The following is a 17,408-nucleotide window of genomic DNA, read 5'->3' on the forward strand; positions in this document are numbered from 1 at the left end:
AGATCGGATGCCAATAGAACTTACCTACCCATGGGAATCATTCCTAAAATGGGGATTGGATTTCATCAATCTATCCAAAGTGTGCATGTAACTTGGCAAAAAACATACATTATATTGGTGCGATTAATTGTGTCACTCAATAGGCCAAAGAAAAAGCCCTGAGAGACAACATAGCCCAAAGCACTACAAGATTCTTATATGAGAATTCCATCTATAGATTTGGGTTTCCCATTGAAATTATGTCCAAAGGGATCCAATTCTTCAGTTTGGTCATTGACATCGTGACAAAGGAATTCCTAATCTGGCAAAATCAATGGGGTGAAGATCAAACTATTTTGGCCATAAGTGTAGTTCATTTGGATAGAATTCACTGAGGCAATCACAAAAAGTCACCCATGAGCACTAATCCCGAAGGGCCATCACACATCAAATTAAGATTAATGATGCACTTAGGTGAGATGATGAAGGAAAGGCCCAAAATGGGTCATCTCCCAGTAAAGTACATCATTAAATGACCACTATTCCATAATAAGGGAGGACCTCATGATGGAAAAGAAAGGCATGAGGAAGGCAGTGATTTGATAGTTGTTGATAGGCCATTGAGGTGGCAAACCCTAAATGCCCCCATAGATAGGCCCTCCAAAATTTTGAGCTCACGCTTCTCCGTTGAGCTTTGTGCATCCTACACTCTCTTGCCTCAACATCATCCAAAGTCAAATCCAAAAACCCCTAGCTTCCAAAACTTGAGTGAATTGCATCCAACTAGCCACCAAAATTAAAGGCCACAAAAAGAGCAAGGGAATGACCCCAGTAGCACCTTGGTTGCTCATCATGAAGCGGGAATGGTAGAATGGTCCCAAATTAGGGCCTAATTTAGAAACCATTAATTGATTTCTTGGACATCTTGCCCTATAACATGCCCAATACAAATGTGCCATCATAAAACCTCTTTACAACCGAGTATGGGCTAGCCCATCGAAGCTTTAAATACCCAAGGTGAGGGCTAAGTCAAGACCAAAATAGTAACAACGCATCCTTTTCTTTGAAGACCTGGACCTTTACATGGCAGCCAACCTACTTCTAGAGAAAGAAAAAGAGCAAAAGTTAAATGCACCACTAACTTTGTAGCGGCCAGTTGTAGGGCTAAACAAATTGTATGGGCTCCCTTGGAACATGGATTTGGATTGGAACATAGCCCTAGAATCCATCAATTATGTCCCTAAAAGGCATCAACTCTATAATGCCCAAACAAATATCTTTTGAGCAAAGAGACAAGAGATAACCATCAACACCACAACCCCAAATCTCTCTAACATGGACGATTAGTCCCTTAACCCTTCCACAATTAATTGTGGTGAACAATTTATTGAAGATGTGTGGTTATAGGACCCATCACATGTCACCAAAGAGGTCAAGATGCAATGGAAAATGGTTTCTTTTGGTTCCTATATGAGAGAATACAACTGACACTTACGTGCCCCAAATGCTAGTGCAAAAGGTGCTAAAGGAAACAAGAGGAACAAAAGAAGAGTACCAAAAGCTAGCGACTTTGCAAATCAATGATTAAGTCACAAATATTAAATCCAAGAAGAAGAGATCACGGTGAGTGGGGGCACACTTATGCCTTTTGGCATGGAGTAGTGAATAGATCTGAAGCCACCCTCCACCTCAGTATCAAACATTCTTTAAGGGATGTTTGACAAACTACCTAAATGACCAAATAAACCAAGGGAGTAGAAGTCACAACTAGAAGAAGTGTGACCACCAATGCAAGAGCAACCCCAGCCATGAAATCCAAAAGACAAGGAAAAAGGGAAAATTGAGCTCAAACAACCTAGGGGCAAAGCGAAGAAGTCTTGTTAGAGCAAAGACCATCAGTCAAACCTACCAAAGCAACCTTGATGGTTTTCCCCATAGAATAATGACTGCTCTACAAAGTGTCAATGGCCCCACTACCCTAAATCGCTGTGCACACAAGGGGAGCTTGGCACATACTATGATACCTTCATGTTTGCCACCTTTGAATTATCAATCAACCTCGGGCAAGACCCAAAAAGTGCATATGAAATAGAAAATAAAGTTGCATAAGAAACATATCTAGAAATGGAGCAACATTGAATGAGGAGCTCTACAAACAAGAAAGATCCCAGTGTCCCCCAAGGGAGGATCCAAAGAAATTGAGCCAAATGTCCAACCACCAACAATGCCCACCCCACCAAAGATTCATCAATAGATGAATGTGCAGTAGTCGAGAGAGATCAAAGGGCCTCATTTCACCTATCTCCCAAGGAAACAAGAGGAACAAAAGAAAATTACCAAAAGCTAGTGACTTTGCAAATCAATGATTAAGTCACAAATATTAAATCTAAGAAGAAGAAATCACAGTGAATGGGGGCATACTTATGCCTTTTGGCATGGAGTAGTGAATCGATCTGAAGCCACCCTCCACCTCAGATCAACCATTCTTGAAGGGATAGTTGACAAACTACCTAAATGACCAAATAAACCAAGGGAGTAGCAGTCACAACTAGAAGAAGCATGACCACCAATGCAAGAGCAACCCCAGCCATGAAATCCAAAAGACAAGGGAAAAGGGAAAATTGAGCTCAGACAACCTAGGGGCATAGCGAAGAAGTGTTATTAGAGCAAAGACCATCAATCAAACCTACCAAAGCAACCTTGATGATCTTTCCCATAGAATAATGATTGCTCTACAAAGTGTGTCAATGGCCCCACTATCCTAAATCGTTGTGCACACAAGGGGAGCTTGGCACATACTATGATACCTTATGCTTGCTACCATTCAACCATCAATCAACCTCGTGCCATGTCGCCAAAAATTTCACTCCACTAGGGGTTTCCACATACAAGGTGAGGAGACTAGAAGAGCAAAATGAGAGGTAGGGGCAAACATACATTGCACTTTCTTCGCACTTGTTCATCTATGTGAAGAAAAAAACCCTATTGGTTATGTTGAAAAGGAACATTATTGCAAAAGAGAAAGGTAATGGGATGAATCAAAGCACTAGAATATAGTACCATGATTTGGTGTCCACAACCATTGGATGGAGGAAGCATTTCCCAGACCAAAAGTACAATAGATTGTTAAAGAAATACATGTACATCCTCATCAAAAGATCTGATGTGTAGGCTATAATGTTAATACTCTTTGTATGCTAAAAATATTTTTTCTTCTTTTTGATTCAAGCTAGGGCACTTATTGTGATAGTGAACCTTTCATGACTCTCATAATGATTGAACCAACCTCTATCTTGAGGTCCTCTCTCACTTTTAGGCATTCTAAGTAGACCTACATTTATCATGCAATTTTAGACCCCCAAACTCAGACATCAATTGAGTAATATTATGTTCCAAGCTGGGGGATATTTGATACTTAACCGATTCCACCTCCTATGAAGAAAATGTAGTTCAAGTTTGGGTACTCATGAATGATGACTCAATTTGTAAATACATCTCTTTCTTAGTTGCAATGCAAAGTTCCTCATGTATGACATTAGGTCTTTACTCATGGCACCCTTCAACAAAATCTCAAAGATAAGACTTTGGTCCTCTCCTTGGATCCCTCAAAACATAAGAATCTTCAACATGATGAGAAGAATAAATTAAAAACCAAGGTCTTAGAAAACCAACCCCCACTCAAATGTAGAGCCTTAGTAATTAGAACCAACTTGTTGTGTAGAATTACTTCCTCAAATGCTTCCACTATATGACCATCAACCTAATTATCAGACATAATTGACCACCCACGAACTTGAATCCACTGTGAGTGAATGTAATCAACAAAGCTTCTTCTCACTATAGGTACTCTCTAGGCATGAGGTGTGCTTATGGCTAGGATTTATGTTTGAATTCCAAAGATCACATCGATTGCAACCAATGATGTATAGGAAAAACATGCAACCACATATGGTTAAGATAATTAATTAAGGTAGGATAAATCCTCGGCCAAACATACCTAGCATCTCCACCAAAAGATGTGACATGAAATTGGGGGTAATGAACTTCATGGACTTCTTAGTTCAAAGGTATATATAGATGTATATGAGAAAATTACTCCACGCTAAAGTGGATGACAAAATTTGTGTGCAATCTATATCTAAAAAATGGATGGAAATAGTTCCACTGTTTTGTACCATAAACATATACATATTTCACCTCCACGTGAAAGCTCCATGTATGTAATTTTTTATTAGGCTTTCATGAATGAAGCCGAGAAATTAATACATCTTTCTAGGAATAAATGAAAGCATAATAAAGACATTATCCATTCAGGCTGCAGCAAGGAAACATGTACATTGATGCGACCCCAATTCAAATTTGTACATCCACAATCAGTGCTATGTCACCCTTATCAATCTCAAATTCTTTTCGAACAATGCCTGAATGTGTTTGGACTACAACAGTGTAAGAACCATGGTAACCTCTAAAGCAGAAACAGCCCATATCATCTGTCATTCCCTCAAAGTTTGAAAGCCACTCCTGCTTTAATGCTAGCAAAGTCTTTCCTGCTTCATTGACAATTCCGTCTGCATCTACCAAATGCCCATGCTCCCTATGAATGGCAGTCTCATAGAACCCCCAAAGCAATATGCCTTCCACTGCTGGATGTGCATATGCTTCTCGCAAAACCACTTCCAAATCATCCCCTCGCAAGTATTCATTGAAACAAGCCACATCAACCTCCGTGAACCATATAGGAAGTCCGACCCTGGCCAACTTATCCAGTGCAGTGCCAATTATAGCCCCTATTGGAGTAGTAAGATGTCCCTGCAAACCGATGCCGTCAATAGGTGCACCCCTAGCTTGGAGATCCTGGATTTGACAAATATATTTCTCTGGAGAAGAATTTGCATCACACCCGTTTTCCACATGGTAGTCATTTACAAAAAGCTTGGCTGCAGGATCAAATTGGTGAGTCATTTTGAACATGTATGGCAAGATATCTGGGCCCAATCGATCCTTATAGAATGACCCATGAAGCATCTCATTGTTTACATCATAATGTTGGAACTTTCCTTTATACCTTGAGACTAGATCAATGATCCTGTTTTGCACAGCTCCAGACAACTCATATTGGGTCAAGTTTTTCACCCACTCCTGTACTGCACCCTCCGTCTCCCAAAAAAGACAGTGTCCCCGAATTGGAATTCCATGCTGCGCACAGAAATTGCAGAGTTCATCTGCATCTTTGTAGTTAAGTTTGTTCTGTTCCTTTTCAGTCCAGTACCATTTCATCTCATTCTCAAACACTGCCCAGTTGAAATTTTTCACAAAAAAATTGATGTATGAGTCATTCTCAAGGCTGTAACTGTTTATACAAGAACCAAGTGGAAAACTGTTCTTTGTTTGCTTAATCTGCAAAATCTTGTTTTGACATGGAAGCCCAGTTTTCTCCTTCAACTGTAATACTACATCACGCTTGCGAACCTGTTACAAAAACAACACCAAAGGTTAACACAGTGAATATATTTCATTAGCTCCATACAGGGGAACAGGTGTGCATAACATTTTTGGATGATCTCAAAATTCTGTGAGTTCTCATATGGTTAATACAACAATATCTTAAACTAAATCTGCACTTTAGCTGCTATAGCTTGAAAGGCTAAGATAACTTGTGAAAGATGGATTAGGACACACAAAATTCAGAGATAAGATACATTCAAGTGATGAGCATGGGGTTTTTAAGAACTCTTGGAGATAATAAACTCGAAAGAAATTCTCCTGAGGGGGACACTTTTCATCTGCAAGACATGGTAGCTAAGCATATAATACAAACAAATTTGCATAATGACCTACAAAACATTGTGTTGCAGTGAACTACACAACTCACTGTTTTTATTCGTCTAGTTTTGATTTCAATGATATCCTCTGAACCAGAGAATCTCCTGAAAGACTTTATGGCTATCAATAGTTCCTGCAGCTTTTGGGTATTTAATGTGCTAAAAAACCTCCTACCAAGTTTTGAGGTAATGTTTCAGACAATCTCATACAAAAGATTCAAATTGCTACTGCAGCTTTGGAGTTTTAATGTGCTAGAAGAAATTAACCCTGTTTTCAAGTTGTTGACATTAGCTGATTTTAAAGCAGGAAAGCATACACTCTGATTTTGACGGCAGGATGACATTTCTCATTTGTTTGCACAGCATCTTTTTGTCTATAAAACAGAGGCACGTAGCTCAGGTATCTTAATTTTAGAAAAAACTGTTATTAGCTTATGGAGGTGAACATATGTAAACCTATCATAAGAGGCCAGAATTTACATCTATCCCTCAGTTAGCTATCCCTTCTTATTCACCTCACTGCTGTGCCTTTCATAATGTTTTCTACATTGTCCAGATGTGCCCATCCACAACCATCATCACTTTGTTCTCCCCTTCACCAGCTGCCATCACTTTGTCCCTGCCTACCCTCTGTCAATCCATCCACCCTAAATCTTCAATGCTGTGCAGCTTCTGCTTCCATGCTCTCTTTTACACTCACTCTTCCTAGCCAGGGAAGTCTCCTATATCACATAACCGCACATCAAAGAAGTATGGTAGGCCAAAAAAAGAGAAATGCATGCCAAATCACTGTAGCATATATCTACCCTGTATGGCCTTGTAGGCCAATTAGTATTTTTTACTATATAGCATGTTTAGTACTATTTAGTCTTAGTATGTTCAGATAGGACAGTTAGTACACTAAGTCAGTGTATGACCGTTAGTCCTAGGGCTATCCTACAGTAGTACTCATGTTTTGGTACTGTTGGTGCTGTTTCTTCTGCTTCTGCTTCCTGATTCTACTTCCCAACAGTGGCTTCAGAGCAGGTCACCTTGGTGTGGCACTTTCGATTTGTTCCTGCCTCCCTGACTAGATCTGCCTGTCGCCCTAAAGCTGGTTGCATTTTCTGTGGGCACACGTCTTCAGTTGTATCTGCCCTCACTTTCAAAACTGTTTCTTGGAATCGCCACCTAGCTCAGGCCCATCCTATTGGTTCCATCTCTGCCCTGTTCGAAGCTGCCATTCAGGCTGCGCTCTGCCCTGCATAGCTCGGCATTTTTTAACTCCAAAACACTTGCAGTGGATGATTCAGTCATTGCAGACACAATCGATTCAGTCATTTAAATTATGCCTAAGATGCATGCATTGTCAAAACATGTTTGTGAGGGATGCTTGTCACGATGCATTGGCCTTCCTTTCCCAAGGAAGACTAAGTGCAGCCCACAAGTTGCATCTGATGCATAATGGTGTGTGGACAGCTTCTATAGGAGGATGTCACTTTTGTGATGACTTTACATGCCTTAGTTGGGTTACCCTTTGAAATCCAAGTCAGATGTCTTTCCATGCTTCAGAGAGGCCATGATTGAAAATGCAAGTTGATACAAGCTGGTCACACTCTGCACTGAAGGGAGGTGAGGATATATCACAACAATCTGCAGATTTCTTGGAATCTCGTGGGATCATTCAGCAATGTACTGTGCCATATACACCTCAACAAAACAGTGTTGCAGAACACAAAAATAGAACTTGATGGAAATAGCATGATGCATGATGAAGGGAAGTCTTTGCCAAACAAATTCTGGTTGGATACTATTATGTCTGCAAACAATGTCTTGAATAGGTCACCAACAAGGGAATTGAAGCCTATTACTCCCCTATGAGGCTTGGACAGGTTGTAAGCCAATCACTTCACACATGAGAATGTTCGAATGCCTTGCTTATGCACATCTACCATCTCAAAGATCATATAAGTTGAAAGGCAAGGCAATTAAATGTATCTTCATTGGTTACAATTCTGAGAGTAAAGGTTACCATTTATATCAGCAACTCACTGGCAAGATTATTGTCAGTAGAGGTGTGATATTTGCTGAAAAATCTGTTATGCCTTTACTGAACTGTCAGAAACAACCAAATGTTGGCACCCCAGATGTGTGTTTGATATATTGCTTCGTTGATCAAATCGGCTTCAGATTTTGGTGAGCCTATGGATGCTCAAACCACCTGCAGTTGATTCACAGAAACACATCGCCTCAGCCACAAATAGGAAAAGAAAAGGGGCAAAAGGGCATCCCTGACGGACTGATCTGGAGATCTGAAATCTATGTCCCCTGACCCCTCCTTAAAGTACCTGACTGTGGGCTGATCTGTACAAGGATGAAACCCCTCTAATCCATGCATGTGAAAACCCAAAATGATGAAGGGCTCCCTCCAAGAAGTCCCAATCTACCTTGTCATATGCTTTTTCAAAATCTAGGAGTAGAATGGCTATCTTTCGTCCACTCTGCATGGACCACTCTGAAGCTTCCCGAAAAGAAAATATATTATTGAAAATGCTTCGGCCATGAACAAATCCCGTCTGCATATCATGTATAAGATTTGGAAGTATGGGATGCAAACGCAAGCTGATTGCTTTTGCTAGGATTTTATAGCAAGAGCCCAATAAAGTGATAGGACTCCACAGTGAAACTAAATTTCTGCACCCTCCTTTTGGGATAAGATGTATGAGACCCTCTGTTTGCGAGTCAGGCATCTCACCGGAGTCCCAAACACCTTGCAAGGCTGAGGTAATGTGATCCCCAATCATATCCCAACAGCTCCGGAAGAAAGAAGGTGTGAGTCTGTCTGAACCTGGGCACTGTTACTTGTGAAAGGTAAGAAGCGCAGACTTGAACTCTATGTTGGTGAAAGGTGCATCAAGATAAAGCCTCATATCTAGTTTCACCAACATAGGAATACATTGCCATATGACCTGTCTGGCATCATCAGTGGCTTCGCTACCAGGATCTGCTGAGAGAAGGAAGTGATAAAAATATGTAGCTATGTGCATGATGGTATCTAGATCTGATTGTAAAACTCCGTCTGAGTCAATTAGCTAAGAAATACTCACTCTACTATGTCTAGGGCCATGAGTAGAGAAGATTTGACTCCACCTCCCATCTGGATCCAAAAGGACTCTCGTGCATGAAAGGCATACTTTGCTCTCTAATCTATCAAAATTTGTTGGTGAGCCCTTGTTGCAGCAAGGCACTCCTAAATCCAAGCATCGTGAGGCCTCTTCTGCTCTTCCCTCTACAAGGCTGCCAATTGCTGGCGAACACTAATCTCTCGTCTAAGAATCTCACGTCTCCTTGTACTCGCAAGCAGATGGTGAAGCCACTGATATTGGAGAGTGCATCTGCCATATGTGACGGCGTAGGCACTCCACCCTGCAAGTGAGAGACTTTATCTGCAAAGCTTTCTTTGTGAGGTCCTCCTCTACATAAAGGGCATGAAGAATTCTAATACTGGCACATCGACCTCTCAAGTGCGGCTCAGAAACCATCAGTACCACCGGAAAGTGATCCAAAGTGGAAACCCCAGGGGCAACGCAAACTGATCCTCCTCTATTGAAGGCCCAATCATCAACATAAAAACAAGTGCTCTTCCTTGGCAGAGCGCTCCCTCGGAACCTCCACTTGTTGTCCCTAGATCGGCTACCATTCGTGTGCAGCCTTCACACCCTCCATATCAGGAGGCTGTTGTCTAGAATGCCATACCCTTTGGAGCTTTGGATATTCCCGTCCTGGTTGCTTACTTGGTTCAGGACGCTAGTGCTCCGGATGCAGCCATGGCTGCAACTTCTCCCCTTGGCTCAGCGGTAGCCCCTCCCCTTGGCCAGGCACTTGATGATACATCTCCGGCTAGAGAGGCCCTCGCAGGTTTACAAGATCATGCCATTTCTGAGCAACGCCCAGTATGAAAGGGTCAAAGAAAATCTTTCTATGTCCCAATTGCCGGTACCCGGCTTTGGGCACGGCGCTTGCAGCCTTCGGTGAACTAGAAGTAACCTCGCCCAAGTAAGCGAACAGCTTTGAGTCGAGGAGTGAGGTCTGAAGGGAGCGCCGCAAGCATCCAGTCTTTGGCTTGTGATCTTGAAGGATGAGATCCATAAATGTGTGCGATCAAAGTAGTAGAACTTTCAAGTTCTACATCCTTCTTGAACTACTGCAACTTGTCTCCTGAGAATGTGATTGTTTTCGCAGCCGCTGGAAGCGGGATAGGATTGGTTGATTGAAGATCCATCGCCAATCCAGGTGGGAAGGCCGATTTAAACACGGATAAAAGCTCCGTTTGGAGACCCTGCTGCAAGGAAAGGAGGGGACTCTGCTGCAAGGAAACGAGGGGACTATAAGGATAGGAGACGGGGTAGAGAGAGGGGGCGGGGAGAGGCTAAGGGGAGGAGGGGAAGGGGCTGAGAGAGAGGAGGCTAAGGAGGGAAGGAGGTGGGGAGAGTAGGAAAGGGGGCGGGGAGGGGGAGAGGTTGGGAGGGAGGCGGGTAGGGGTAGAGAGAAGGCGGGGGAGGGCTGAGGAGGGAGGAAGTGGGGGAAGGGCTGAGGGGGGCGAAGGGGGGGGGGGGGGGGGGAGGAGGGGGCTGAAAGGGGGCAAGAGGGGAGGAGGGGGCAGGTAGCGGGGGAGGGGGCGGAGAGGTGAGGAGGGGGTAGGTAGCGGGGGAGGGGGCTAAGAGGGGGCAGAGAGGGGAGGAGGGGGCAGGTAGCGGCGGGGAAAGAGCGGAGGGAGGAAGCAGGGAGGGGTTGAGAAGGGGCAGGGAGAGGAGGGAGCAGGTGGTGGAGAGGGGCTGAGAGGGGGCGGGGGTAGGAGGCTAGGAGAGGCTAGCTGTGAGGGGGCTGAGGGAGGGGAAGGAGAGGCTAGGAGCAGGGAGGTAGCCGGGGAGGAGAGCAGCTCCTTTTTCGCCCTCAGGAAAAAAAACTTGGGCCTCTAGCATTTGGGACAATTACCATCAACCTCATCAGCACCAGGGCATCTACATCAATATTGTAGAACTTGCATCTCTTGAACAAGATGATCAGCTAGGGCCACTCGATGTTGAAGTGCGAAATTTATTGGTACTATCGGCAAATACTCTTCCCAAGATGATAATCTTAATTGAATATAACTTCTTCCAAGACTTGGTCAACTCTCCTAGCTTGTCCATTTGATTCTAGGTGATAGGCTGTATTGAATAATAAAATTGAGCCCAAAGATTTGAAAAGAGGAATCCAAAAATGACTGGTGAGTTTGGGATCTCCGTTGGAGATGATGTTCTTTTGCAATCCATGAGATCGGAAAATATATTGTATTGATCATAAGATATATTGTATGACTAGTGAGTTTGCGATCTCTGTCCAAGACGATGTTCTTTGGCAATCCATGGGATCGGAAGATATATTGTATAAATTAATCGTGCGATGTCGAAAGCTTGAGCACTTCTCTTGCAGGAAACAAAATGTGCCATTTTAGACAATTGATCAACGATTACCATAATCTAGATGCTTCCTCTGGGGAATCGTGGCAACGTAGTAAAAAATCCATAGAGATGCTTTCCCATCTTTCATTTGGAATAGGAAGCGATTGCAAAATTCTTGCCGGAAGTTGTTTGCTTGCTTTCATTTGTTGACAAGATAAGCAAGAAGTAACCACCTTGATGACATCACTTTTCATCTGAGGCCAATAATAAGTTGCCTTAAGTAACCTGTAAGTCTTGTTTACATCGGGCTCTGCGGCAAAAGGAAATAACTTATAATATAATCCTTTTTTTTCTCAAAAAGATATACTTCAAAGAGTACGACAGAGTTGGCTCCAATGAGGTAATGTTTCCACGAGCGATAGGAATGAACAATAGCAAGAAACTCCTTATCATAAACTGGATATCTGGTTTGGATATCAGAATGTTTATGGCTGTTGAAAGCAATAATTTTTCCTATTTGCAGATTGCTCCTGTAGCTATGTCGGAAGCATCAATCATGCCCTTAAATGGAAGGTTTGGGTCAGCAATAGCCATAACACGTGTTGTAGAGAGTGCTTGCTTGAGCTATTGGAAACTGTACTATGTTTTGGGAAGTCACTGAAATACAGCAGTGCTTTCAATAATTCGAACATGAGAGCTGCAATCTCAAAAAATTTGTTAACCTTGATATGGTAGAAATTTGCCAAGCTGAAAAAAGAGCGCACATCATGAATGTTCTTTATAGTAGGCCAATTACGAATTACTTCAACCTTCTTGCAATCCACTGAGATGCCTTGAGCTAAAATGACATGTAGTGAATATTCAAGTTGGGCTTTGAAGAATTCAGTTTTCTCAATGTTGATGTAGGAAGAATTGGATCAGATAGCTTCAAAGGCTTATTGTAGATGTTTTTGTGCTTGAGCAAGAATTTGCAGTACATCAAGATGTCATTCAAGTAGACGATGACGAACTTGTCAAGGTCGGACTTGAAGATGGTGTTCATAATTGCCATGAATGTTGCCAGGGCATTATTTAATTTGAAAGACATGACCAAACATTCATAATGTCCGTTGTTTTCTACTCATTGCCTTCTCGTATTCAAATTTGATGATAATTGGAATGTAGACCAATCTTTTGAAAAGTGTGTTGCATGCACAAGTGATCAAATAAGTCATCGATGTGAGGCAATGGATGCTTGTTCTTTATGGTGAGCTTGTTTAGTGCTCGGTAGTCGATGCAAAGATGCATAGACTTGTTCTTTTTTTCCACAAGTAGCACAAGAGAACCCAAAGGGCTATGACTAGACCAGATGTGACCTTTGTCGAGTAATTCTATAAAGTGTCTTTGGATTTCCTCGTGTTGTGTGAAAGAAACCCGATAAGAAGGCTTTGACGGTGGTGTACTTCCTAGAAGAAGGTTGATTGCATGATCCACTGGTCGTCGAGGTGGTAACTGCTTCTTGTGGGAAAATATCCAAATAGGCTAGGAAAAATGGTTCATTAAGATACTCAAGAGAATCCTTTTTTAGTGTGTCTTCTATTGAGGTAACCAACAAAAGTGCAATTTGAACTTATCGGTTGTTGGTGTTGAAGCAGGATCCCTAGAACTATTTAGCTAGATAAGTTTCCTATTTTGGACAAACTGAATTATGTGGTTGCATAAATTGATTGACGGGTTGCCGTCCTAGAGCCACTGCTTTTGAGAATGACATCGTACAGTCAAAGTGGCATGATGTCAAAATGTACTTGTCCGTACAATGCTAAATGTAGAAGGGCTGGTTTTTTACCTTGATATTGCACAAGAAAGTTTTCCATTGGCAAGTTCTATCTGGTGGGAGAAGTCGTTGGACCAAAGAACTAGCAAGGAAGGATGAGAATAGTGACCAATGTACTTGCGTGGTGTCGATCGTGGCTTTGAGAAGAGGTAGAGGCATCTCCTTGGAGAAGTGCTTTTGTTGGGAACCAATGTAGGATTTTTGTAATGTGTTGAGATCTGTGAGACTATCGAGAACCTTGATTACCAAATTGTTTATTGAATTTTGGGGCATCCTGAGGGCGACAACTTTTGGTTGATGTAGAGTTTTTAGATTTATTAAAACCCTACTTCCCTATATTTGGAAGTCCGTAATATGCTCTGCGTAACTAACATCGTCAGTAGTGGTGGAAAAGTTTTCTTCAGGACATCAATGCATAATGAGGGATTGAGGCTTGAGATGAAGGCATGAAGCCGATCATCATCAATCAAGCCATCTATCTCCAGAGCCAAGATCTAGGCAGACAAGGAGCCAGTTTACTCCAATTGTTAAAGTTTTGATCGTGATTGGAAATCCGCATTGGCAGGTATGAACTGCTTATGGAGCATGTATTCAAAACATTCTCATGTGATCAACCTTTCCCGTCCTTTAAGCATCTTTGCCACCAAAGGAATATAGTATGCTTTAAGAGAGGGAGGTAGCTGGTGAAATTTTCTTCCAATTGGTAAGGTCAACAATGATGCACAATTTGGTGAGCCATTGGACAATTTCGTTCACCTACGTAGGCGTCCAATAACCTAATGTCAAGTCTTTTAGTTTTAGAACCCTAAAGTAGATGGTAGAGGACGTGAAGTCCAACATTTTCTACCTCTGGTGCAATTAGCTCCACTTAATCGTCAAGTGGCAGCACATCATCTTCGACATGTGAGCTGGTCTTGCAATGTTGGAGTTGTTGGGCTTTATGGACTAGGTTGGCGATGATGTCTTGAAGTTGAGAGATTTGTTATTTAAGTTGCACTTGACTATGTTGAGTAACATCAGGAGGATTGTTTGGATTCATTTTGTTGACCACCAGAGAGTTTGTGCACGAGCAATTCGACATATATGTATTTCCTATAAGAAGAGCACAAAGGTGCTATACTCGAATCTGTACCATCTTTGGAAGAAGGTCTGGGCTGCTCCCTAAAAATGCTCGTGTTCGACGAGGCAAGGGATGCAAGATGTAACCACCTATGGAAGTCTAGCAAAGGGGGTCCTGAAGGAGGTAACACTTATGAAGAATGTATGGTTGTTATGCTCGTGAAAGGATGCGGTTGATTGCAGAGTTTACAAATCTAGGAGAGGGTAACTAATTTGTAGTTGGAAGAGGGGGGATATCCAGGAGAAGGGAATTCTTTAAATAGGATTATACTATCCTGGGGAAGGGGAACCTTGCTTGAGAGGATATTTGGGGACTAAGGTGATGTCACGGGGACATGAAAAGTCTTTTGTAACTCAACCGTGGTTAACCGCAGATAAGTCTAGTAATAGTTTGGCCAGGAGGGACTGGCTAGAGGAAGTGCAGACTTCCTAAAGTCCCTAGGGGCAATTTCTAAGTGCACCCACTAGGCCCTAGGGGCAAGGCATAGGCAATCAAGTGGCATGCATGCACTCCCTCCAACCTACAATCTCTCTCCTTCACCCTCGTGGAGCATTTCCAGTCTGCAAAAGCTCTATGTGTGGATTTCAATGCATGTTCTTGCTCTCCCTACCTGCATTTGCTGCTCTTGCACCCGCATGCTGCTGCTCTGACCTCTACCTCAGCCCTTGCACACAACCCGAGGCAGCCCAGCTGCTGTGCAGCCTTGGGGATGACTCCCGAGGCAGTTCATCTGCTGTACGGACAGTCCATAAAGCTGTACGGCCTCTTTGGCGTGCAGTTCGAAGCGGGTGTGCTCCCCGAGGAGGCCTTGACGAGGATTCCCCGATAGGAACGCTTCCCAGGGAGGCTTTTATGGCGCAGATCCTAAGGGAGAGACTTCGGGGCAGATCTGCTGGCTTTTATCCTCTACAGCTCTTTCTTGCTTGACTTCCGCTCTCTATCTCTCCCATTTTCTCTTTACCCGGAGGTTGGAAGATACCTGCACCTAGCTGGGAACTTGAACAAGGGATAGGTGTGAGAACAGAGCTCGCCCCTCTTCCACGGACAGCGGGTACATGGTTGTTGTCTTGTTTTTGTTTGTCTTTCTTTAGTTTGGAGTTATTTGCAGTGTTTTTCGTGAGCTTGGAGTTATTTGAAGGGTTTTTGGTGTGCTTGGAGTCCTTTTTGGCTCCCACAGGCTTAAGTAAACACTCTGAAGCAAGGGTGTGCCTTGGAAAGGGTAGGGGACAGTGTTGTTGCATGTGAAAGCCTTGAGGTGAGTGCAGTTGCATGTCAGTTTGGATGCTTTGATGTCTTTCGGTTGGGTCAAGTCAGAAGTGGATGCCTAAGATTGCCTTGCCAATTGGATTCTAGTGGTGCACTGTGGAATAGATGCCCAGAAGATAGTCAGAGGATTTGCAGAGAGGAACGGTACAGGGGTGAGCCCCTGGTGTAAAGCATTTCCATTCAAAAGCGTTAAATAAATACGAAAGGGGTGCCAAGGCATTTGGGGCCAATGGGTGTATTGTGTACTATTTTCACTGAGTAGGGGCATTCTAGCCTCCCCATTGTTGTTGAAGTTTATTTCTAAGTACTGTTAAGTGGTTGAAGTGATTAAAGCTTGCATTGTGGCTATTTATGAGGTTTATGACTGAGTAGACGAGGATTACTGCCCTTTTGATTCCTGAAGGCCAGTTACAGGTGGACAGCAAAATCGTGGGGAATATCGTGTTCTTGATATCAGCATGTCATGTTCCACATGACTTGTACCATGCGGAGGAAGTAATGAAGTTGAGGTGCCTCTCGCAGCAGGTAAAGGATATGGTCGAAGTGCATGTGATACAAAATACGCAAGATGCAAAGGCCCCAAAATGGGTGGGTTGAGCAATTTGAGCACGATATTGAGTGATTTGAGATGCTGGAGGTGTCCTTGAGGGAATTTGAGGGGCATTACCAAGGGGACCCATGCCTTAATGAGGGGGTTTTCATTTGCTGTAATATTATGAAGGACAGCAAATATAATTATGATGCAAAATCCTCAGAAATGGTGGAAGCAAGCTGGCTGGCATAGGGTAGTATCTGAAACTTTATTGAACTGCTGGGGCCTGAAATTTATGTCTGGAAAGCCATTCCTGGAGGTTGACTTGTAGAGGAAATCCACAATCAACAGGAGGCAGAAAGGGTGGGTGCTTCTGGCACTGTGAACTGGGGCAAATCTAAAGAGGCAAATGTGCTGGCTCCAAATTCGAAATTTAGGGTTTATCATAGCAGAAGGTCATGGCAGAAACGCATCAGCCTGTTGTCACGTTCGACAGGGTTTTAACGCAGATATGGATTCTCAGAACAATCAGGGCACACAGGAAGTTGTACTATCACAATTTGCAGAAGCTAGATCAGGGGAAAACTGAGGCCCAAACTGTGGCGTGATTCAGTAAATCAGAGGATGGCACAACCGGCTGTGAATGGTAGCCAATCAGGGCAAACAACCAGCAGATTGATGGAGCAATTGAAAGCATGCTGGTAATCGGCTGATTGTAGAGCAGATGGGAAGAATTGCGTGGTGATTCAGGGCACTGAAAGTGGCACAATTTCTGACAGGAAAAAGGCGACTGGCAGGCACTGAAATTGGCCAGCAACTGGGTTGGTTGTGGGCCATAACAGGGATGATGTATGTGGCTAGATCAGAAGGGAAGGGGCTGCTTGCAGGTCGTGGCAGAATGGAACAGATCCATGTAGAAAACTGATGCGATGGCAGGCAGAAACAAAGTCGCAATTTGCCCGTGAGATTTTGGGGGTTGGTTGTTGAAGTTAAAGCTATGCCTTGATTAAGGTCTTGGACCTTTGGAATAAAGGGTTAGTTGTCCCTTGTTGGGTGCCCTAGGTACCCTTCATATAGGGTTAGTGCTTGGGTGTGCCTATTCTAAGGGGTATGACCCTTGGAGCGGTGTCCCTTTGTAAAGAAGGGTGTCCAGTCATAAAAAGGTGTCTTTTCGCGAACAGGTGCAACCCATATGAGGGGTTGTGGCCCTTCAAGTGAGGTCTGACCCTTCACGGACGGATGCATCCCTAGGTGAAAAGGTGTGCCTTTTCACTAGGAGAAGTGCCCCTTAAGGGAAGAGACATGGCTCTTCATCAACAAGGTGCGTCTATTGTCGAAAAGGATGTGTCCCTTGGTTTGGGACAGCCCAGCACATGAAAGGGCACGAGACTAATCGTGTCCATTCACATCATCTGGTAGTGTGAGGTGGATAGAGAGGTCACTTAATGATTTA

General features: G+C 43.3%; 1 protein-coding gene across 2 annotated transcripts in view; it reads right to left on the minus strand.

Moving 5' to 3' along the window:
- Positions 1-4,017: 4,017 nt before the first annotated feature.
- The window catches only part of LOC147901677 (endo-1,4-beta-xylanase 3-like), a 65,664-nt gene continuing 52,273 nt past the window's right edge, over positions 4,018-17,408 (minus strand). For both annotated transcript variants that reach the window (XM_087374799.1, XM_087374798.1), the window contains one exon: positions 4,018-5,448. In XM_087374799.1, coding sequence (XP_087230925.1) covers positions 4,333-5,448 — 1,116 coding nt within the window. In that variant the 3' untranslated portion in view covers positions 4,018-4,332. The remainder of the gene's footprint in view (positions 5,449-17,408) is intronic.

Source organism: Dipteris shenzhenensis, chromosome 5 (assembly GCF_047967505.1).
Source record: "Dipteris shenzhenensis isolate YYH24624 ecotype China chromosome 5, Dip_SZ_1.0, whole genome shotgun sequence".
Lineage (NCBI taxonomy): Eukaryota > Viridiplantae > Streptophyta > Polypodiopsida > Gleicheniales > Dipteridaceae > Dipteris > Dipteris shenzhenensis.